Source organism: Gallus gallus, chromosome 10 (genome assembly GCF_016699485.2).
Source record: "Gallus gallus isolate bGalGal1 chromosome 10, bGalGal1.mat.broiler.GRCg7b, whole genome shotgun sequence".
Taxonomy (NCBI): Eukaryota; Metazoa; Chordata; class Aves; order Galliformes; family Phasianidae; genus Gallus; species Gallus gallus.
Genome location: NC_052541.1, coordinates 10,085,427 through 10,107,351, shown reverse-complemented (window position 1 = coordinate 10,107,351; position 21,925 = coordinate 10,085,427). Strand labels below are relative to the sequence as shown.

The 21,925-nt window shown below is 42.2% G+C and overlaps 2 protein-coding genes across 19 annotated transcripts in view; one reads left to right on the top strand and one right to left on the bottom strand.

Moving 5' to 3' along the window:
- Positions 1–1,666: 1,666 nt before the first annotated feature.
- Positions 1,667–12,325, bottom strand: CTXN2 (cortexin 2). 3 transcript variants are annotated; one of them, XM_040706521.2, is made up of 2 exons: positions 8,203–12,325; positions 1,667–2,121 (listed from the first exon to the last, which is right to left on the bottom strand). In XM_040706521.2, the coding sequence occupies exon 2, from the start codon at positions 2,065–2,067 to the stop codon at positions 1,819–1,821; it is 249 nt and encodes an 82-aa protein (XP_040562455.1). In that variant the 5' UTR covers positions 2,068–2,121; positions 8,203–12,325; the 3' UTR covers positions 1,667–1,818. The 3 variants fall into 3 exon arrangements, with proteins under 3 accessions (XP_040562455.1, XP_004943858.1, XP_015147438.1); XM_004943801.5 differs by lacking the exon at positions 8,203–12,325 and adding an exon at positions 6,404–6,605; XM_015291952.4 differs by lacking the exon at positions 8,203–12,325 and adding an exon at positions 2,333–6,513.
- Positions 12,326–12,383: 58 nt separating this feature from the next.
- The window catches only part of MYEF2 (myelin expression factor 2), a 152,021-nt gene continuing 142,479 nt past the window's right edge, over positions 12,384–21,925 (top strand). For all 16 annotated transcript variants that reach the window (XR_005862550.2, XR_005862549.2, XM_015291928.4 and 13 more), the window contains exons 1-8: positions 12,384–12,667; positions 16,606–16,832; positions 18,031–18,083; positions 19,340–19,347; positions 19,459–19,552; positions 20,379–20,570; positions 21,257–21,410; positions 21,816–21,865. Coding sequence is in view for 14 of the 16 variants with exons in the window: in XM_015291928.4 (XP_015147414.1) it covers positions 12,471–12,667; positions 16,606–16,832; positions 18,031–18,083; positions 19,340–19,347; positions 19,459–19,552; positions 20,379–20,570; positions 21,257–21,410; positions 21,816–21,865 (975 nt within the window). In the remaining 2 variants the exon portion in view is untranslated. The remainder of the gene's footprint in view (positions 12,668–16,605; positions 16,833–18,030; positions 18,084–19,339; positions 19,348–19,458; positions 19,553–20,378; positions 20,571–21,256; positions 21,411–21,815; positions 21,866–21,925) is intronic.

Here is a 21,925-nt window from a genome sequence, read left to right as displayed (position 1 = left end):
CATGTGAAACAGTGTATCAGTATCTGTCTTTGGTTTTGTGTCTAAATTAACTAGGACAAACGCAATATACTGAATCTCTGAGAGTCTGGCACTTTTTTCTTTGGCAGACTCTGAAGCAGTTTTAAAGCTCTTACATTCATGCAGTTATTTATAATTTAGATAAGGCAGTGCAGATGAGTGTTTTCTGTACCTATCTCATTCTTCAGACAGGAGATCGTGTCCTTCCCTGTGCAATCTGATATTTCATGTTCCAAATGGCATTTGAGGTTCACTGTTTCGCTGGCTGCCCCTGCCTAGTATACGCAGCAAAAGGAACTACATGTATTTTGCATGTGTATTATGTGCATAATAAACCAATCTCTGTAACTGATCTCTGTCTTTGCTGCTTGTTGCAAACAGAGCTGTTTACCAAAAGTGGCAGTGCTTAAAATTTTGTTGACAACTTTCTTAAAAGTGAAATTGAATTTCTGTCAAGTACAATCATACTTGCTAAACAGCTGTGTATTTGAGGGTGACCTTGTGGTTTTAGTCTCTGCTTTCACTGTCAGTTCTTCTGTCTTGATAAGATCTCCTATGACCAGTTTTCCCATTTGACACTCAAGATCATACACTGTGCACAGATGTAGGAACACAGTGAGAAGAAACAGCTGAGGAGAGGAGACAGAGGGTACAAAGATTTCCACGTAGCTCTTGGACCCTGAGTGTGAGTGTCTCTTTGTTGGCCTTGACAAGTTGGTCTAATTACTACTGGGAGCCGTTAACAAGACAGAACAGATTGCAGTTAATAGTACAACAGGTGAAGTTCCAGTTTAAACTGACTCATCTTCTGTACCCAAGGAGAGTAAAAATCGACGTGCCTTGACCAGTTCAGTAGGATTATCAGGTTAGTTGCATAATGTTTACTCGGTCTCTTTCACCTTAAGGTTTTAACTTCCTGACATTGGTAGAGTGGAACTGTGGTGTTCTCGATTCCTACTGGACTTCTGAGTAGATAATACACTTTGAAATACTGAATGTGTAGAATACAGAATATCCTTAATGATGTTTGTTTCCTTTCCACTAGTTCCGTTTGTCTTTCCACTGCTGTAGAATAGAAGGAAGATCTGTTCTATCAAGATGTACTATCAGGTGAGTGGGAAGAAATAGAAGTGTGCATTGTTTGCAAAGACCACTTAAATGTTTCACGCAGGAGTTGGAAAGTACAGGTTCCTTACAAACAGTCATTAGCACAGCACATTCTCTTCTTGGGAGGCAAGAATTGAGTTAGCAGTTGTTCCTCTCATCTCTGCAACGTGGACACACACAAATGGGCTACTTTTTGCAGGCACCTCTTTGAGCCACAGCCATTTGTTGTCCTCTTCTGCATTCTCAGTGTACAATCATTATCTCTGAGTTTCAGAAAATTATGTAAGAGAAGGAGGGAATGACTACTTATGTATTCACTATACATGAACCTACCTTTCAAACATTGCCTTTCTATCCAGCTTATCATAAGACACGGTAGAAACAAGACCCTCTTCTGAAAAGCCAGATAATGTTTGATTCTTAAAATGCTTTTTTACCATGTTGACTTTCTAGTGAATTGTTCAGTGCAGTACTTCTTTGCTGTTAACCATTTAATATCCTCCGTTCCACTGTTCCTAAAAGAAAAGCAATGTGAAGTGCCTTCTGAGTTTGCAACAAACATTTATTTAACAAAATGAACGCCACAGATACCAACACATCTCCAAAATGTATGTATGCATGTGTAACAAATGTTACAGTTGGTTTCCAAAATGAAATCAACATCAAATTTAAGGCAGGATATCATATGACTTTTCATGCAAGAGCATATTCAAATGTCCCTTTATCCAACCCCTCAACTTCATCTTCCCATGTAGAAGAAGGCATACTACTGTAGGGGTCTAGCAAGATTTTGAAGCATCTGATAATTAGAAGTCCTAAGAAAACACACAAAATCCCCACAAAGGCGAAACCAGTTTTTTGCTCCAAAGTCAGAGGGAAGGCAGACATTTCATTGACGCTCATGCTGGCTGAAGTGTTGCCGCAGTAATTACTGCTCATCATTGGACATCACATCTTGGTGACTCTGTGGGATTTTCACCTCTGTTCCTTCTTTGCCTGAGTAAAAAAGTGAAATCAGTTATTAAATGGGGTGTGTATGCCAATTTCAGCCAAGTAATATGAATTTTGATCATGTAATTTGGCTTAGAAATCTAAATAAATAGATATGAATTGCAAAATGAAATGGTGTGTGCAATTCTAGTGTTGGGCTCCATTTTGAGCTGTGCAAGAATTGGAAGTGAATATATTGATAAAACTGCTCCTTTACCTTCCTCTATACATGTCCATGATGTGGGTGCCACTCAGTATGTGATCCAAGCATGCCTAGGAGCATACGCTGTTGAAACATACGTTTGACTTGACCAGCTGAGCCACTGTAGTGATGTTGCAGCCATGTGCCCACAGTTTATATGTGGTATATATGGGCATTTGGTATATACATCCTCATGTAACAGAAAAAAAAAAAAAAAAAAAAAACAGAAATGACAATATTCTCCTGTGTGTGAGGAAAGATTAGTGGGAGAAGAAATTATGCAAATTTCCTTCCCCCAAGTCTTACTCTCATTTATTTTTTTCTCCTTAGTCTCAACATTTTCACAGGCATTTTAAGCATCAGCTCAGAATGTACTGAGTTCAGGGGACTGACCCACCCTGCCATCACCACCAGGAGAGTTTTGTGTATTTCCAGACGAGAAAGACTTTTGTTTTTATAGTTTTAAGGTGATCTGATGTATAGATTGAAGTTGGGGGGAGTTGTTTTGAGTTGTTTTGCTTTTCCACCAGATACTGAAATCCCTTCTCTCTTATGTCTCAGTAGGCAGCAGGAAGATTGGAAGACCTGGGACATCAGATCTACCAAAGGACAAAGGCATTTTTATTCTAAGGTTGGAGCTTGGAGTTTTTTGGCTCTTGTTAACGCCTATTTAACTAACGTGCCTCAGGGGAAAACTTTTTTGTTAACAATTCAACCACCTCTTTCCCCAGGGATTTCCAGGCATCCATTTATTTCTTGGCAGAGTAATTAGGCCACTCAGAGCTCTGTGCAGCCATGTCTACACTGATACAGGTACATGCCCTAGCCTGTTCAAAGAGAGCTCCAGTATCTCTACTTGGTGCTACACTATAGCCATATCTCGACTTAGTCTAGAGATAATAACAACAGAAGTAAAAATAAAATTTAGTATTCCTGAGAATATAGAAACAGGCAAAACTTTTATGTTGTTTATGTCTCCTTTCTTACTTCAGAAATTGGTGGGATTTTTGTATGTCATCCTAAAGAATGAAAATTTTAAAACGAAGATTAAAAGGATGGGACACAACTCTTCCTTCTTCTCTTTATGCGTTAACCCTCAACATAGTAGGTATTAAATAGTATGATTTTCTATTACTTTCTGCATACATTTTCTAGGGCATACCAACCAACAGTCTATTCTGTAGAGTTGTATGTGATCCTTCTTTGGAATGACGTTCTGCCCTTTGGGTCAACACTGTTTTAATTCCTGTTAAGTTGGAGAAAAGATCTGGATATAGCCTACAAGAAAAGTAATGTCAACAGTAATCAATATTTACTTTCTGGAAATATAATACCACATGCTGCACAGATTTTGTTCATCCTTCCAGTTTTTCTGTAAGTCTGACCTTGTGCAGAAAAAATATCACAAATTGGTGTCAGAAGTCAGTTGATTTGAACAACAGCCAGTCAAGAAAAGTTATCCTTCCAGAAATCCTAGGACACTGGGTTATAAAAACTAAATGAAAGGCTTGTATGGGAAAATGAAATGTAGATGCTACCTGGGAAAGACAGAGCTTGCACCTCACCTCAGAACAAATAACCCAAAACAAACAAAACAACACCACAACCAACAACAAACAAATGAACGAAACCCACCAGAGCATTGCTATCTTGAAAGATACGTAGAAAAAAGTCTCAGGGAAGGCCTTGGGGAGCCCTACATTGGAGCTGAGTCCTGGGAAATGTCACACTAATTTTGCAGGTTATGTACTTGAATTAGTTGGATTTGTTTGTTTATCAGACATTACGGGACAAATCTCTACAAGGTTTGACTGACACTGAAACATGGAGTGGTAAGAAATGGTTATCTTAGTCTTATTTGGCAAGAGTTTGTCTGAAATTGCTGCATGACAAAACAGTGGGTATTTTCTTTCTGGGGAAATGAGATCTGGGAAATTCTAATACACAGCTTTGAGTGCTTCTTTCCCCTGTCCTGAATTTCATAACTTGTAATTGAAGCTTTGAAGTTCACAGAACATTCTGCTCTAATTACATATCCCCAAAACTGTGGTACCACATTGACCTTGAGTGCGCTTCCATTGTTTTCACACTTTAGTGCTGCATACAGGTTAGATGTCCTCACCCAGTTAGTCAGATATCCTTTCAGTTGCTGCAGAGTGTGTGTCAAATCGTGAGTCAGAAGACTATGAATGCTAACTAACATGGCCTGCGTCCAAAAATTCTTGAAGATAACCTCTAGGGCAATGTGATGGGGACAGGCATTAAATCAGTTAGAATCTGCAGAGTCATTTTGTAGGGGCTGGCTTCAGACTGATGTCTCTTGACTTTTTTATAGGTGAAGACTGCTCATCCTTTGATTCACTGCCCATATAAAAACACTGGCATAAAGAAAGGCTCCTTAACATCTTGCTGTGAGTAGAAAGGCCATTGGAGGCTGTTCTAGCGACTCCAAGAGAAAATAGCAATGAGGAAAATAGCTTGGCACAGAGACCACTAAGGTAAGGAGAATGGAGGTGTGAGCTGGGAATGTTGGCTGTACCTGTGCAGGATGAACAGGAGTACCGTGGCATTACGCACGGAGAGTCAGCTGGAAGAAAACTTGAAACTCTTACTAGTCTAGTGGATCTCCAGACCAACTCTGCCAGTGTTCGGTGTGGATTGAGATTCCCAGTCCCAGCTCTTTGGGCACCTTTTTCAGATGCTCATGTTTTGAGAGATACTGAGAAGATTAAATAATTCTGGACTATCCTGAGAAAGGCAGGAATTTCCCTTATGTTTTGAGTTTTGGCCTTTCTCCCACAGAACCCCCTTGGGGTTCTGGCTTGGTTGGTGTTTTTTTGGTTTTGTTTTCTTTTGTACTCGCTCAGTAGTGGAAAGGAGTACCTTTAACAGCTGCTCAAACTGGAAGCATTCATCCCCTTGGCAGGATTAAGCCTCAGGTCCTGAAAACTCAGTTCATAAACTAGAGTGTGTTACAGAATTCACTAAATCAGTTGCCATCTGTTCTCCCTTTGGATGTGCTGCAGGTCCAGCTGCTGGCTCTGGTCATTCTAAAAGTACTTCAAATAGTTTCAGTCCAAGGTTTACATTTCTGAGTGACAGCAAACCTAACTTGAAAAGGTGTTTGTGTGCTTAGGGGCAGAAACCGGCATCTTCTGGGAGTTTCAGAAGCATCATATTTGCACTCAACTATTTGGTCAAAGAAACTGAATTTTGGGAGTGCTGTTACAGGAATTGGGAATAGGAGGTGGTAAGGTAAGAAGATTATCAACAAAGAAGTCCAAATGAAATAGAGATCAGCGTGAATTTGGGATTTTCCACGGGGTCTAAACTGAGTTAACAACACATGACCAGAAACGCTGCAAAAGCAGCTCTGAGCACACAGCCAACCTGCCATGTTCATGTGCACGCTGCATGCCTGTGTTCTGTAAATTGCTGGGGAGAAAACTGCCTGCTCAGGGTAAGGTTTCTAAGGCAGCAGACAGGTAGGTGTGAGATGGGAAGGCCAGGGCACGGATGCCCAGCAAATGGAGCACATTTAACTGTTGTGTGAGTGTAGCAAAGCACCCCCTGACATGCAATGTTTTTGCAGCACATAATTCAGGGTAGAAACGACACTTTTCCACATAAACTGCATTCCCCCGCAGAGAAGCAGCAGCTGGGCAGTGACATTTGCAGCCTCCAGGCAAGCAATGAATTGCAGAAATGAGATTTTATCCTTAGCAGATAGGCAAGCCTGGAGTCTCCGAGGAACAAGAGACCCTGCGCTACGCACTGTGCTGTGAATTCTTGTTTATGCGGTCAAGGTCCGGATAATGGAGACAAGAAAATAAGACGTTCGGCTGGTGCCACCCTTAACTTGTTAAGGTGGAAAACCGCTACCTGTTTCCCTGAGGCATGCAGGCTACGAGAACTGCAGGACACCGAGCACCCGCCGAGCAATCGTTGCCACGCCGCTGCATGCGCAGCCCCTACTTTCTCCGGCTCCGCGTTCCCCCCGGGCCGCCGCCCGCAGCCCGGGGCTCTCGGCCACCGGCACAGCCCCGCCGCCCCGCCCGGCCCCGCCGAACCGCCCGCGCTACCGACCCGTCTCCTCCGCGTTGCCCATGGTGGCGGACGGCGGAGCTCCGGGCACGGCTGGCCGAAGCCCAGGTGGGAGCCCCGACGGCTGGCTCGGCTCCGGCCCCTGGGGCTGCGCGGGGTCCCGGGCGGCGGGGGCGGCTCGGCCGCGCTTCCCCTCGCCGCCCGGCGCTGCGACCCCGCCGGGAACTGTCGAGCCGCCCTCGTTAAAAAATTAAACGCGGTCGCTGCCGCCGCCGCCTCCTCGCCGCCCGCCCCCTTCCATCGCCGATCAGCCGAGCTCCCCTCCAACCAACCCCCCTCGCGCGGATTAAACTGGGGAGCGTGGAAACTTCCTGCAAAACACTACGTGCGGCGCATCGGTAAGCGGAGCCCTGCGGGGGCGGCCCTCCCCGCGCTCAGGCTGCGGTGCCGCAGCGGCCGGGAGCCCCGCGACCTGTGGAGCCCGGGCGGTCGGCGAGCAGCGCTGCCGAGTCGCGGTGCGTGGGGGCCGAACGCCTCTTCCATCCGCCGCAGCCGCATCCTGCGGAGAGGGCTCGGTCCCTCCCTGCAGCTTCAGCGGTAATAACGATTAAAGTGCGGAACATGTGGCGACATACGGCTGGGGCCGCAGCCTGGCCCTCGCTTTATAGCCTTTCATTAGCTGTGTTTAGCTGATGCTGATGGTATATTAAAGAGGCTTCCGTTTGCCACAGCAGCAGGTGTTGAAGGTGGATAAGGAAAGAGGATTTCTTTTCCCAAAGCTGGATCTGTGTATTGCACTAATAAACAGCAAATCTGTTTTTAAATGATAGCGATGCGGTATTTGGATGCCACCCTGCTGAATACAGCCCTGGAAGGGTGCACGTGGGCCGGTGAGACAGCGCTGTATTTAGCACCAGGCACGAAGAGATTTGTTGAAGGCTGCTGTAGAGCTGTTGGAAGAATTCGTTCTGCAGAAAATAATTTGAAAACCCCACGTTTCTTTATGCGTGCAACAACACTATGAGAGGTTACGTCTCTTCTGTCCTAATACAAGCTGGGAAAAAAGTTTTGCGTTACCAGGCATTTTAATACCCGATTGCTCTGTTGTGTCTGCAGTTCAGCACTGGGTAGTCTCAAACCACGCTGTGTCCCTCTGGTAGAACCAGTGGTTAAACGGATGGTTAACTGCGCGCACACTAATGATTGCTGGTTTGATCATCTAATGTTGCAGTGTCAGTAATTTGGTAAACAATGTCTGTTGCTGAAATTACAAGCCAAGCTCATTTTTGAAGTGCCTCTCATATTTAAAGACCCATGAAGAGCTTATAAATAGATTGTTTCAAATAGTATGACTGTGCTTTCAGAATATGTATATAAGGAGCCTCTTCTGTTCCTAATGAGCTCTAGATTTCTTTTTTAGCCTTGTCCCTGATTAACTTGGAGCCCATGAAGGTCTCTTGCTAAAGAGGAATGGCTATGGTTTTGGATGTGGGGATTGGCAAAGACACAAGGCCCCAGTCCACCCCATCCCAACCTGGCAGGACTGGTTTGGGAGAGTGAAACGTATCCATTTTTTCCTGGTAATCATTGAGCATTGCTATATTCGGAGAACCTTCCTGTAAGCAGGTCTTTTCTCCTAGAAAAGATTTAGTTGTAGTATCTTCCTGCCCATAAATGTATTATGTTTTTCTGTCATTATTCTTATAAGAGTGAATTTAAGAGATTTTGTGTTTGGGTTTTTGGTTTTGTTTTTTGAACTGTGAAGTCACTGTTTCTCCTCTACTATTATGTGGCAGAGGTTGTTGAAATCGTGTGATTATTTTTAGGAATCTGATACTCACCGTTCAATTTAAAAGAGCTTTCAGTTGTTTTTGTGCTGGAGATTCACTTCTCATGGACGTGAAAGTGGGAACAGAAGCTGGCAGCCATAGAGAATGAGGCTCCTTCTTCAGCCACCAGTTGTCATCAGACAAATAACGCTTTGTTGTTGCTGATGTTGTTCTGTTGTTTTTCTGTTCAGGCTGATACATTTTAAAATGGAAAAACAATGGAATGACTTAATTTATCCCTGCATTTCATCGTTTCTTTCACTTAAGGATCACTAATTTTTTCTCATTAGGAACCAGACAAAAGGCAAATGAGATAGCAGTGTATGTGTCCATGGAGCATTCCAAGACAAACGGAGCGTTCACTGCTTTTCACTTTGTTTCTTTATCACGCCCATCTGTGTGTTCAATAGAATAACAACTGTTATCAATGTCTTCAGTCATATTTCAGATTGATTTGATCCTTATGTTAGGGAGTGTCAAGTGTGTCTTCAGCGGAGAGCCCTCAAAGAGAAAGAGAGATGTTATCATTAGTGATTTGGTACATTGCCCCCGCAAATTGATCTGGCCTAACTTCAGGCTGGGCGCTTAAAGCCAAGTGGGTGCCAATGAGGAAAAGGCAACAGGGGGCTCTTAGAGCTATTATCTGTTCCGACTCTTTAGTGTTTAAGGATCATTTGAGTGGTATGTCAATGAAATGTAACTATTTCGAAGAATAACGGACTCCATTGTAGCACCTTATCCCTGTAGCTTCAAAGAGCTTTCTGAGTGTTCCTTCACAAACAAACAAATCCTCCCTTTAGTGGCTAGAAATTCAAAATGGGCTCCCGGGGGGCGGGGGGAGAGTCATTGAAGAGCATTGAGCAGGAGAGTATCCTTAGAAACACATCGACTTAGAACTCCCCTCATAAGCAAATATAAGCAAGTGTAAACAAGCTCATGAGAACATTTGTCAGCGGAAGACAATAATATACGAGGGAGATAAAAGCAGTAATAGAGTTGGGGGAGGGCACTGAAAAATGGTTATGCACGCATGACAGAACAGAACTGCAGATGAAAAATATTTTACGTAATTTATTCCAGGGTTCTGAATGTTTTAAAAAGGATAAACACCTTTGTTCTACCATGGTGGCTTTTTTGTTTGTTTGTATGCTTGTTTCATCCAAAAGCCGTGCGTTTACCAGATACTGACTACATCTGCCGCTTAAATGTTCGGTCTGCAGTCCTGGGGATAGGGTACTGCCAAGAATGAGTCAGAAAAACAAGTTCTACACAGCAATCTCCCTATATAAAGGATCTGAATGGGCTCACAGCTCCGATAGGAAGGGGTTAGGGGTTCGGAAATTGAGGCAGGTTGAGTGTTAGCGTTGGGGAGGGTGGAACGCTGCGTGCATACAGTGAAAAGCAACAGTGCCACCTGGTGTGAGTGGACCAGGAGGGGGGCAGGTGTCCCTGGCTGGGTTCCTCCTCCGCTGAGCTCAGGGAAGGCCCCTGGCCAACAAGTAGAGGGCAGAAGCTTCTAAAGCCTTAGGTGAGATGGGTTCCCTTTAGACGTGCAGGAGATGAGTATTTTCTGCCTCACCATGAAAAGGTGATGGGTATGTTAGGCGTACTCAGCCACTCAATGGAGGCTAAATGTTGTGGAAGGAAGGACCAACATGCAGATTGCTCAGTTTTGTTTCCTTTACTAATTTCAGCAGCTAAAGTAATGATCTGGGGGGAGTGGGGATGATGTGAATTGTTTCAATACAGGACCAGTACAATTGCTATCGAGGGTCTGATGCTGTTATGCAGCCTTCTAAAAAAATAAGTGATTAAATTTAGGCTCCTAAGCTGTGGTTAAGGGTTGCATAAACCTGGGAAAAAATGATGATGACTAGGGAGATTTAAGCCTCTGTTAAGGGAAAAAGAGGTTATATTTCCACAGATCAAGTAGGGCAGATCTGTGTCACTGATCCCACCTTCTGGGCATAGGATGCTGCACTGTTTTTCTGGTTATGAGTATACAACACGCCGAACTAAAGCCTCAGCATGCAGTTTCATTCCTCTATCAGGCATCTGTACTCTCTTTTATCTGGGGGGCCTCAGTCAGTAAATGCTGTTGATTTATTCTGGTCGGGGGAGGAAGAAAGTCAGAGAAGGCAAACTTCTCTGCGAGAGGGAGCGGTCAGCACCGCAGCTGCAGGTGTGAAGGTCTGTGCAGTAGGTGGGCTCTAGCTGTGCAATGGCTGGGCTCTGCTCTGCATCTTTGGAAGATGCCTGCTGGCACACAGGCTGTTGCATTTGGTAGTTTGCCCTTTTGAAGTATAAAGTATTTTCTTTTCTGGAGTTAAAAAACACCACCGCGTTTCCCAGTCTAGGAAGATAGTATTTAATTGCAAAAGAGTGCATTTAGGGAAGATACTTGTTTTACTGCAGGTCCATTACCTCCCTGTAAAAGAGGGTTTCATTTGCAGAGTAGTTATTTATTTATTTTTTAAGCACGGAGTAAAGCAGCCTATGTTGGGTGCAGCCTTAGGCAAGGCAAACTGGTTTGGAAATACTTGTGGCTTTGCAGAAAGGAATCTTTAAATGAGCTGCAAACGGTAACTGGTTTAGGAAGCAAATTTTGTTAAAAGCAATTCTCAGGGTTTTCCTGAGGAGGGACAGTGTTTAGAAAATGCTAAGCATGTTTAGGTGCCATAGCAAACAAAATAAGAAAAAAATATGTGCAATTTATATTTTCACCACACACACATCATATAGAACAATAACTGAAAATAATCTTCCATAGAAAACACTCTCAAGATGTAAATTTGTGAATCCGAGGAGTTCCATTCTCTCACATCACATACAAACTGAGTTTCAGGAGGATAGAATTTCTTTGCAACTGCCACCTGATGGAAGTGTTGCTGGACTGCTTTTGATCACGGCATAAATTCCAACAAAATTAAAAGCAACGCTAAGATAAACTGCAGACTAATTAAAATAGTCCTTTCTAAAAGGATGGTGAAAATGTGTTTGGTCACCAGCAAACTGAGAGCAATGACTTGTGCTGCGTTACGGAGTGTGGGGTTCCAACGCTTGAGATGCTGTGTGCAGAGCGCAGCTGAGCAGAGCTCTCAGTAACAGAGCCCGGTAACTTGGGCATGTGAATTACTTCCTTCCATCCTGTAGAACCGAGAGCTGTAAAACATAATGACAGCAATTTAAAGTAAATATTAACTATCTCAGTTATCATTATTGTTGCAAATACCGCATTATTTTTTTTCTAATTAATGTGTGAACACAAACCATTGGCACCTCTCATCTGAACTTTTCAATGTGCCTTTTTAACCTTCATTGGGTTACGAGGGAGGGGGTTTCACAGCATTTTAGAGCTATGTAAAAACCAACACCTGGTGTGAGGACTGAGGGACAAAAAAAGAGTCCTGGAAGCTCATAAAGAATTTACTTCCAAAACCTATGTTTGCTCCGATCTGCCTCTAAATGACAGAGAAACGAGACTGTAGAATCAAGGCAAGCTGAGAAGAGCATGTTTCAGGTGCTAAGTAAATGATTGCCTTCCGGGCCGAGCAGCGACAGAGAATCCATAACGATCACTCATTTGTGTTTGTGTGGCATGGGCCTATTCCTGTAATCCTGTAGAGTTGGTGCTGTGGGGATTGAATGTGAGGACCTCCACAATTTTGGAGGCACGTACATCTTATCGGCAGCAGGGGTACCTCACTTTTGACTGCAATGACAAATGAAGGAATGAGAAGACTATAAACAGGGAAAATGGACGGCAAACTCTAAGAGACTGTGACTTCAAGTCATGGAGTGTTCTTAGCAATATCATTTGAATAATAAAAGCGAGTCTATTTTTGGAAGCAGAGGGGAAGGAGGAACCGTGCTGTCTGGCTTTGGAACACAGGTGGTGCCTGAACAACGGGACGATGCTCCTCCATTAAGGGCCAAGCAGCCACCTGCTGCGGTGGGCAGTATTATCAGAAACGGAGAGGGGAAGAGCTGGAACTGTGTAATAGGAGTTAATGTTGGCACAGCGCAGACGTCCCTAAGCGCACAGAGGCAGCGCTGAAGCTCCCGCGGGGTACCTCAGGTTCCCGCACGGGAAAGCACGGCCGGGCCTCGCGGGGCGGGCCTGGCTGCCGTCGCCATGGCAACGCCGTAAGCCGCCGGTGCGTCCCCTCCCCCGCCGCAAAACTCGTTCTCGCGAGACTTGGCCGGCCCGGCGCGGCGAGGCCGAGGCGCTCCGGGCCGTTTTCAAACCGACCGTAGCGGGGCCGCGGCCCGGCCACGAAATGGCGGAGAACGACAAGCCGGAGGCTGCGGCTGCCGTGCTGCAGCGGGGGGCCGACGAGGCCGCCATCGCCGGCCAGCCGCCGCCGCAACAGCAGCAACCGCCACCGCAACAGCAGCCGCAACAACAGCCGCCGCAACGTGAGGAGGCCGCGGCGGCGACAGAGAGCGGCGGGGGCAGCGCAAATGGCGTCAAAATGTGTGTGCCGGGCCGGGCGGAGGGGCAGCGCGGCCGGGGGGGTGCGGCGGGCCCGCCTAGGCGGCTGCGGCGGCGGGAACGGGGCCGGGAGGCGGCGGGCGACAGGGCCTCTCCTCCCCGCGCCCCGCCGGGCTCCTCCCCCGCCGCGGGCCGCTCCGGTACCTGAGCGCGGGGCGGCGGGGGACCCGGGGCTGGGGAGGCGCCGCCCGTGTGAGGAGGCCGGGTCCTTGGTGATCTCGCTGGGGGCTGCGTGCCTGCCGGGGAGCTCCGGTGTGCGGGGCCCTCGGGGAGCGGTGTGGGGCCGGAGGCTGAGCGGTGGGCCGGGCCTCCAGGGTGCTGTGATGGGCTCTGGCCCGGCACGTTGGGAATGCTACGAAAGCCCTGTGGTGACTTACTTTACAAAACATGTAAAAAACCCACAAACTTTACCTGTAAATAAGAAAACGATCATATACAGAGTATGTAAGCTGTCTCTTGTATATTAAGTCCAGAAGGAACATAGTGCAGGAGAGCCAGAAGTGCCAGGTCTCCAGAAAAATACAGTGAATGGCCTTGTATGGGTTTGCTTGCTTTTGATGTCAGGCTTCGAGGGTTGTAATTCTTTAGATGAAGTAGGTTTTGGCCTCTTATTATTGAAGTTTCAGCTCCTCTTACAACCTCGTTTGCATCTTACAGGCAAAATACGTTTTAGGAGGCCTTGTGTTAGAATACATCAAGGCTGTTGAAATCTGTGATCTTCTAATGTGCTCTGTGCAGCCCAGGTGTGCTCCGTGCCTTTACCTGACTTCCTGGGAAATTCAGAGTTTATGAGCTCTGCATTTCAGTAAAACAGCATTTCTTTTGCTTTTTTCTTCCCCTGAATCTGACCCTCAGCATTCAGAGTACCTTAATTATTCTACCTTGACCTGAAGATTGTGACCTTTTCGTATTCTTTAAGGCATGAAGTATTTTATTGCCTGTTGTCATTGCTGCTGTTAAAAGTAATTTTACTGTGTCCCTTCTCCATTCAGCAGGTTTTTTTGCTTTCCCTTCAAAACTAATTGCAAGCAAGATAGGAGTCAACAGGGTCTAGTCTGAAAATAAGAGGACATTCTTGGTAACAGAGTTTCAAATCTTAGTGTTTTGTGTACAGTTTCCAGTCTTTCCTGAAACAGGTGTACAAAGCATGAAGCCATTATGGTGGAGTTGAAATGTGTTGCCTAGAAGTGTACTTCAGTGCCAGGTTTGCTTAGCGCTCAGATTGAATTGAAGAGGAATCCTGCTTTCAGCTTGCCCACCTCCCTGAGTTTACTATATTGAGCAGAGGAAATGTTGAACATGACGAACTGATGTTTGTGTACAAGAATCACATGTTCATTTGTGGACTCTGCATTTCTGTCTCTGCTGAGGTTGTTATCTGTATGGGTATACAGATGGTTATGAGCAGAGGAAAAAGGAAGCATATAAAATGTTTACTTAATGCAAAACATGAAGAGTAAAAATTACCTTTTTTTTTTCCTTTGAGAAAGTGGCAGCTCATAGTTTCCGAGCCTGTCTTTTTTGTGGCCTGTGGGTAATGAAGAGGATGTTGTTTTGAACGTATTCTCTTATTGAAAGTACTTTTTATGTGAGAGCTGTGACCACAAAACGGACTCTACCTGCAGACTGCTCACTTGCCCGTGGATTTTGGCAGATGAATTTTGTAAGGATAGATTTGTTTTTTTTTAATTCTCTATTTTCAGGAGACTGGTTGTGATTCCTAGACTAAATGAAGTGTCTTCTGTTTCCCAGATTTAAGAGTATATGCAAGGCTTGCATCCTACTGGTTCATACAGGCAATTGTTGTAGAGTCAGTGGATTCTCTCTTTGGAGACCTGGCACTTCCTGTGTGCCACACTGAACATGCCGGGGCTGTTTCATAATCCTTTAAGCAGGAAAGAGCTTAAAAGGCTAAAGAGAATCTGTTGGTCTAATCCTGAAACCTAAGGAAGAGCTCCAATTTTACTGAGGGTATCACAGTACATCAGTTTTGTCTTCACGAGTGGAACTGCCTTGGAAGGAACAGGCCTGACTGGAAGGCTGAAACTCAACTTTTTCCCTCTTTGGTCCCCCTTGCTCCTACCAGTTCCCTGCATTGTTGCACCCATTTCACTTCATTACACATCCACACAGGAGTTCTATTGCCGTAGTCGACAGGATGGTGTGGAGGAGTGGTGGTGCAGTGGAAGCTGGAGAGTGCTTGAACTAGATAATGTGTTGTTGACTTGAATGTTTTAAATTTTACAAATATTTAACCCAAGCAGCGTCCTTGCATTTCTCAGTTGCTAATCCTCTTTTAATCCACTCATAAACACAAGGACTATGAGGTTAATATCACATGAGTACTTCAAACTTTGAGAAAAAGCAGCGGGAGAAAAATGTGCAGGTTTGAAGTTATTCCTCCCTGAAAAGTGTCCAAGTTTGAGTAGTTAATACATTTAACTTAATGAAAGGCCATTTGCACATGCTCTGAGTGCAAAACCGTCCCTTATTCGCTGGTTGTTAATAATTATGCAAAAAGAGCTGAAAATAATAATTTCAATACATGAAGGTTGGTAATCTTGCCATGTACTATGGTTGTAAAACTGAATTGGTTGTTTTGTTTGGCTCATTTTACTCTAGGAACGACCTGTAGTCAAAACAAAATCAAAGCACAGCCTTCTGAAAAGCAGGAGGAATTGTAAAGATAGTGCTGTTAATTAAGAAAGAGGGTTCACTGTCCGTCTCTTTGACAGTCTTCTGTGTGACACTGCCATGTTCTTGTTCTAATTTGAGTGGCCGGTGACAGCTCTTTAATATAAAAAGTCTTGCACATGCTTTCAAGTTTATTGTTAACTGCAGTGAGATTTGAAAGACTCATATATAGCATCTGTTTAGTGGATTGTATTTGTTTGGCCTCATTACTGGAGGCTTTCAGTGCAGTGGTTTGGGCACCTTGATCCTCTGTTAGTGTGCTGAACCACCTCACCATAGTAACACTTGCTCAAGTGCTGTGAAGGTTTGTCTTTTGGTTTGGATGTTTTATCTAATTCTGTACATGGAATATAGTTCTACTGAAGCTGTGAGATGTGCTCCATAAGAAGAGAGGAAGCATACTGTCCTGTTGGTTTTCACTAAGAATATGAAACATTTTTAAAAGGAAGGCAGCTGCTATTGCTTAATTTTTTTTGAAAGACTGAGGGCAAGAGAGAAATCTTTGTTGTTTTGAATGGATAATTCCTGGTGACTTAATTAGTCTAGAGTCTATAAGCTTATTTCCTATGTGTTTAGGGTGTTTTCAAGTTATACTAGTGTTAAGCAGTGGTAATAGAAAGAGCATTTGTTCTAAATTAAATTCTAATTTCTCTAAAAGCAGTCGGACAAAATTTGTGAATAAAAAGTATGTGTGTGCAAAATAAAAGGTAATTTGCCTACCAGAGTCAATTGTATGTATTTACCAATACACTGAATGAAGTACACCAAGCTGTTCCATAAATTGGATTGTTTCAACTCTTCTGTGGCAAATATTGTGCACCATGGCCAAGTCTGAATTGAAGCTTGTTCAAGTACTGAAGTTGAATACTGTAGGCTGTTTTTCATCTGATTTCTTGAATTTTGGTCTTTGTAGTAGTTTCATAGCACCATGTTCCTCAATATTGACAGACTTAATGGAAAAGGGATGTAACTGAAGTAGCAAGATGTGATTTCTGAACATACAATAGTGCCTAGATCTCTTGGAACACTCATTTTTGTCATAGGTAAAGCAACCTATTTTGAAACTACACTGATAGAATTAATGTGTTGTTTTAAATTTAAAAGGAGGGCAACATCTTGGGAGTTCTGATAGCATAGAGTTACGGTGCTGGATATATTGGTGCTACGTTAGTTCTATAATTCAAGGTGAGACTAATATTTATTTTTTTTATTTATTTGGAATGTAGGGATAATGATGAGACGGCAAAAGAAGAGAAGGCACCAGTGAAAGAGAAGCATGCAAAACCGAAGGCAATCCCTTCTCTTGGAAACAAGAATAGATTCCACCCCTACTCAAAGGAGAAGAGCACAGGCAGTGCAGAGAAGAAGGCTATTAATCGTAATAGAGTTTTCATTAGCAACATCCCATATGACATGAAATGGCAAGCTATTAAAGATCTAATGAGAGAGAAAGGTAACTTATTCCTTATAATGCACTCCGTGTAGAAAGGGATGAAATATAACATGTATGTCCTTTGAGCCACACAGATTTGATTTGACTTTTTTTTTTTTGGCCTCTACTTGGTACATCTATCTTCCTTTCCCCTCTTTCATCCGAGACAATTGCATTGCAGAGTAGGACTGGTAAACAAGGTATTGACAATCTTCTGCCATTCTAGTGTGACAGTAGAGAGTATATGCATGACCTCATGTCTTCTTAAAGAGATTGTTTCATTTAGTTGTAGTCTTGTAGATTTTTTTTAAAGGGCTACTGCATCTAAGCAACACGTTTAGTGTGTTAACATATAATAAAGGATGTCTTTCAAAAGTTGTTTTGTATTTCTTTGGTGGAATCTGGCTGTGGCATTAACCTTGTCTGCATTGTCACTACTGCCACGACTGTTTGTCTGGAGATTTATATGAAAAGCTTGTTATTATTGTTGCAGTTCTGATAGAGTAATCTTGATACCCCAAACATTTTATTGCAAGTTTTGGGGAATCTAATGCTAATATTTGACTTCTGCATAAAGCTAGTTCTGTGTTCTTTCTTGAAAAAATAGATTCTTCAAAAGTAATGCAAAGTACGCCTGGCTTTTAGGCTGTGAAGAATGCCAAAAAACCCCTTCTGTAACTGCTGGTTTATCTGTTGTAAGGTGACGTGACTTATTTGATTGGTTTACTTACTGAAACTTCCTACTTTAGAAAGTGAGTGGCTTGCTGTGAAATATTTGATGTGTAAATTTGGTTATTATTGAAGGCAAACTTATGATTGAAGATATTCAGGTAGAAAGTCACCTTAAAACAGGTGTTGTGAGTAGGATGACAAATGTTACACTTCTCAGTGAACGTTGACGTTTCATTTGTTAGGTTAAGGGACTGTGTATATCTGAATTTGTTCACCAACTATATCATACTGGCCAAAATATGATCTGTAGTATGAATTAGGTTAAATATAGTTGTTTGTTTTTAGATTTTGAGAATGTGGCTGCTGCATATTTCTGAAAATTAGCTAAATTATATAGCCTTTGACAGGAGGTATGTTGGTCTGGTTTTGATTGTTGGTGAATAATAGGTGTTTCTCTGTAGAGTTGTGCACAGGGGCACAGAAAAGAAAGATACTGGTGTTTAAATGCATTGTCTCTTGGTATTTTCCCTTTGTATGTCTTATGTAGTTGGTGAGGTTACATACGTGGAGCTGTTTAAGGATGCTGAAGGAAAATCAAGGGTAAGTGCCGTGGGCAACAATCTGCTAGAGGTTTAAAAGTTCCTCAGCAGTTTTATTTTTGTATAATACCTGTACCAGTTATTGGAAAGTAAGTTTCATTTTCACACTGATTTCGTTAAGATAGTTTTGAGGTTTCTGTCTTAGAAATAGTCTGATGCATTCACAGAACTCAAACTAGCTGGCTGTAAAGGACAAAATACTTCTGTAAATGTTAACAAATGGCATTTACTTAACTCTTCTTTTTAGCCAACATCTTTGTTCTGGTACAAATCCGTCTTAGTTAAAGGATGCTCAGTAAATCACTGATTTTATTTAAATTTTATTAGTGTAGCGTTCTCTTCCTGGGGACAAGAAGTATAAAATATTAGCTAGGAATATATTGTTTGAAGTGCCTGATTTGACAGCTTTGTATGGTTGGTACTCTAAACACTGGATTAATGCATTTGCTTTTTTAAAAACTAAATGGATGACGATGGTTGGTAGCCAACAGAGTACCAGCAGCAATGAGGTATTAAGAGTGAAGATTGTTAAAGCTCCTCTGTCTTAAAACTAGTCTAAAGTTTGGCCAATAGTAGATCCAAACCTGCAGTGAGAACATGAGAAATGCAGGTTTGAGTCTTAACTGAAGTTGTAACTGTAGTTGTAAATGACTTTCTTCAACGCTTGCTAAAACGAAATCATGCTTTCAGCTTTGCTTCACTTAAAGCAATCCTAAACTCTGTGGTTTATTAGAAGGATTCTGGTGCAGCCAAAAATGTTATTTTCTTACAAAGTAATCTCTCAAGTATGCTTGTAATAGTGAAGAGGTATGCAGACACCTTGTTCATTGTACTTATGAATTTGATGTATGTGGAGTTGAATTTTGCAGTCAGTGGGCAGTGTTTAATGGCACAATGAGTGTCTTGATTGGTTTTTGGTTACGTTCTGGGTTTTTTTTTCCTTCCACCCCTTCCCTCCCTCCCCCCCAGCTTTCCTTACACAGATCTGTGTGGCATTTTTCTATAGTCCAATTCTGGTTTGGCTCAAAGAGAACCAAATATAGTATAATGCATTTGAATGATATGTATGTTGAGAAAGGAGGAGAAATTCAGCTTGGCTACCAGTAAAAAATATTTATTATGATTTTTGAGGCTGAAAATAACTTGATGAATAGTTACTTAACAGGATCTTTAATCTATAGTACTAACATATGTGCTGACTGACTTCTTTCTTTTTTTTTCCTCTTTACATATAATTACAAATCATCGTGGCTGTAGGGTTGTGGGTAAGTTTCTCTTTCTATGTGCATATAAATGCACTATTAACCAAGCATTCTGTCAATTTTAATATTTTTAAACTTTATTTTAATACTGCAAATGTTTTTGTTCCCTCTAAGTGTGGTTGAATTCAAAGATGAAGAATTTGTTAAGAAAGCGTTAGAAACTATGAACAAATATGATCTTAGTGGAAGACCACTGAATATTAAAGAGGTATGATTACTGCTGTTGCTTTTAATACAAAATTCTGAAGATAGTCTTCTGTTGTAGTGATGTGAGTGTCTTAGCTGTGTAACTTTCAATTTAATTTTTTTATGACACTTTCTGAATGGACTGAAGTGCCCGCTGGCTTGCGGAGGGTCTTGATACAATGCTGAGTGATCTGACAAGAAGTGTGTCCTAAAGCCAAAACTATCCAACGCTGTTCCCCTTTTAAACAACCTTATCTTTAACTTCATATCCTTACTTGTACTGTCATCTGCTGCTACGTTCATATTCCTTACCTGCTTCACAGTAGGAGTTGAAGAACAATGAGCTGGTTGTCAGACTACTATGTACTTGTACAGATGGGATTGAAAGTAGAGGATTTGGAAAGCGAAACTAATGACAGCATTTTTATTGTAGTGTTGTAGCATATAACAGTGTCTGGTACAATTCTTTGTCCTGTTGCAGCTTTAATAATGGTATCAACAAATCAAAAAAGCTATTTAAATTTATTCAGTTCTTGGAAAAAGGTGCTAGACTGACAGTCCTTTAGATTGAAATCTTTTCTACTTGTCCATAGGCTAGGTACAGCATGTGAAGTGGCAGTGCACGCTTCCTCAACAAGTGCTTTGCCAATATGACTCAACCCTCATCTGAAAGGACCCACCTCTAGAGGTGAGGGAATTAGGTCTCCATGCTAATTCAGTTCTTGATCCCTCTGATATGGACAAGGATATTAGTTGATAATTTTGATGGGAAATTCAAGTAACATGTTTTTGTTCGTTACCAGTCTTGTTATTGATTATTAAGTTGGCTTAATTTTTGCACGTTGCAGGATCCTGAAGGTGAACATGCTCGCAGGGCATTACAGCGTGGAGGAGGACAATTTGCAGGAGGACATGGACCTGATGTTGCACCTGGATTGATGAATTTACCACCTTCTATTGTCAATAATCCAAACATTCCTCCTGAGGTTATCAGTAACTTGCAGGCAGGCAGGCTTGGGTCCACTATATTTGTTGCAAATGTAAGTTTAAAAATGTATTTTAAAACTATAGTACTTGATCTTTGTAAAAATATCTTTTATTCATGTGTAATCCAGTGTTAATATTAGGAGTTAATGAGAAATTTTAGTTCACAGTCAGTATATTCAACTAAAAATGAAACATATTATCTGGATTTTGGACATGACATCCAATCTTAAAATTGGCATGCATTTTAACTATTGCACAGTCATATGTCAATTTAAAAATATATTTAATACATATTTTCAATATCTACAATTGCATTTCTTCAATATTTTTTAATTCAATATACAATTTATTTACTATTATTTCTTGCTAGTTACTTTAGATGAACTTAAACTGTTGGGGATGCTTACTTCATCAGCTCTTTATTTGCACAAATGTGAGAGGCTGTGCTGTGTCTGCAGGGGGACGTATGGGTGTATGTCTGCTCTTCGTAATAACCCATTCATCTCCCAGTGTTAGTATGATAACCAGAACAGTGAAATGGGTATACATAGTATAACTTGATGCTTTTGGGTATCATTTTTGTTAGACTTTGTTGTAGTGTGTGTATGTCAAAAAATCCTTGCTGTTTACATCGAGCATTGTGAGAATCTGAAGATTTCCTACAGTGTAGGAGATACTCCACATTTAATCATAGAACAGGAATGTGCAGTGAAATCACTTACGTATTTCTGTGTGTAAGCTTGACTTTAAAGTTGGTTGGAAGAAACTAAAAGAGGTGTTCAGCATTGCTGGAACTGTAAAGCGTGCAGACATCAAAGAAGATAAAGATGGCAAGAGTCGAGGAATGGGAACAGTTACCTTTGAACAAGCAATTGAAGCTGTTCAAGCAATATGTATCCTTGGTTTTGGGGGAAAAAAAAAGGATCAAATATGGATTGGTCTTTATTTAAGGCTCCTTACAGCACAGTTTTGCAAATTGTGCTTACTTGCTTTGTAGCTACTATAAGGAGCGAGATTTTATACTACGCAAATCGATTTTTATAATACTGACTAAATTTACTTTCAGATTGTAAAAAGATTTCTGTGGTGTTGAACAAAGTTAAAGTACATGGAAACGTAACATCTGTGAATTCAGCTTTATATTCCTTACAGCCTTTGTATTGGCCTTTGAATTGGCATTCTGAAGATAAGGAAGAGGAGACTCCTAAAAGTGATATGGACTTAATTTTTTACAGTGGTTCTTTTGAAACAGTTACATTGTCTTGTGTAGTTAGATTCCTTGACTTGTGTTTCCTAAGCTATGTTCAATGGACAATTCCTGTTCGATAGACCTATGCATGTAAAAATGGTAAGTTGCTCTCATTTCCTTTTACCTTGCACCTTTCTGCCACAGTATTGAAAGAATCAT

What these genes read in the sequence shown, in the direction of transcription:
- CTXN2 (XM_040706521.2), bottom strand. Translation starts at nt 2,067, where the DNA reads ATGATGAGCAGTAATTACTGCGGCAACACTTCAGCCAGCATGAGCGTC.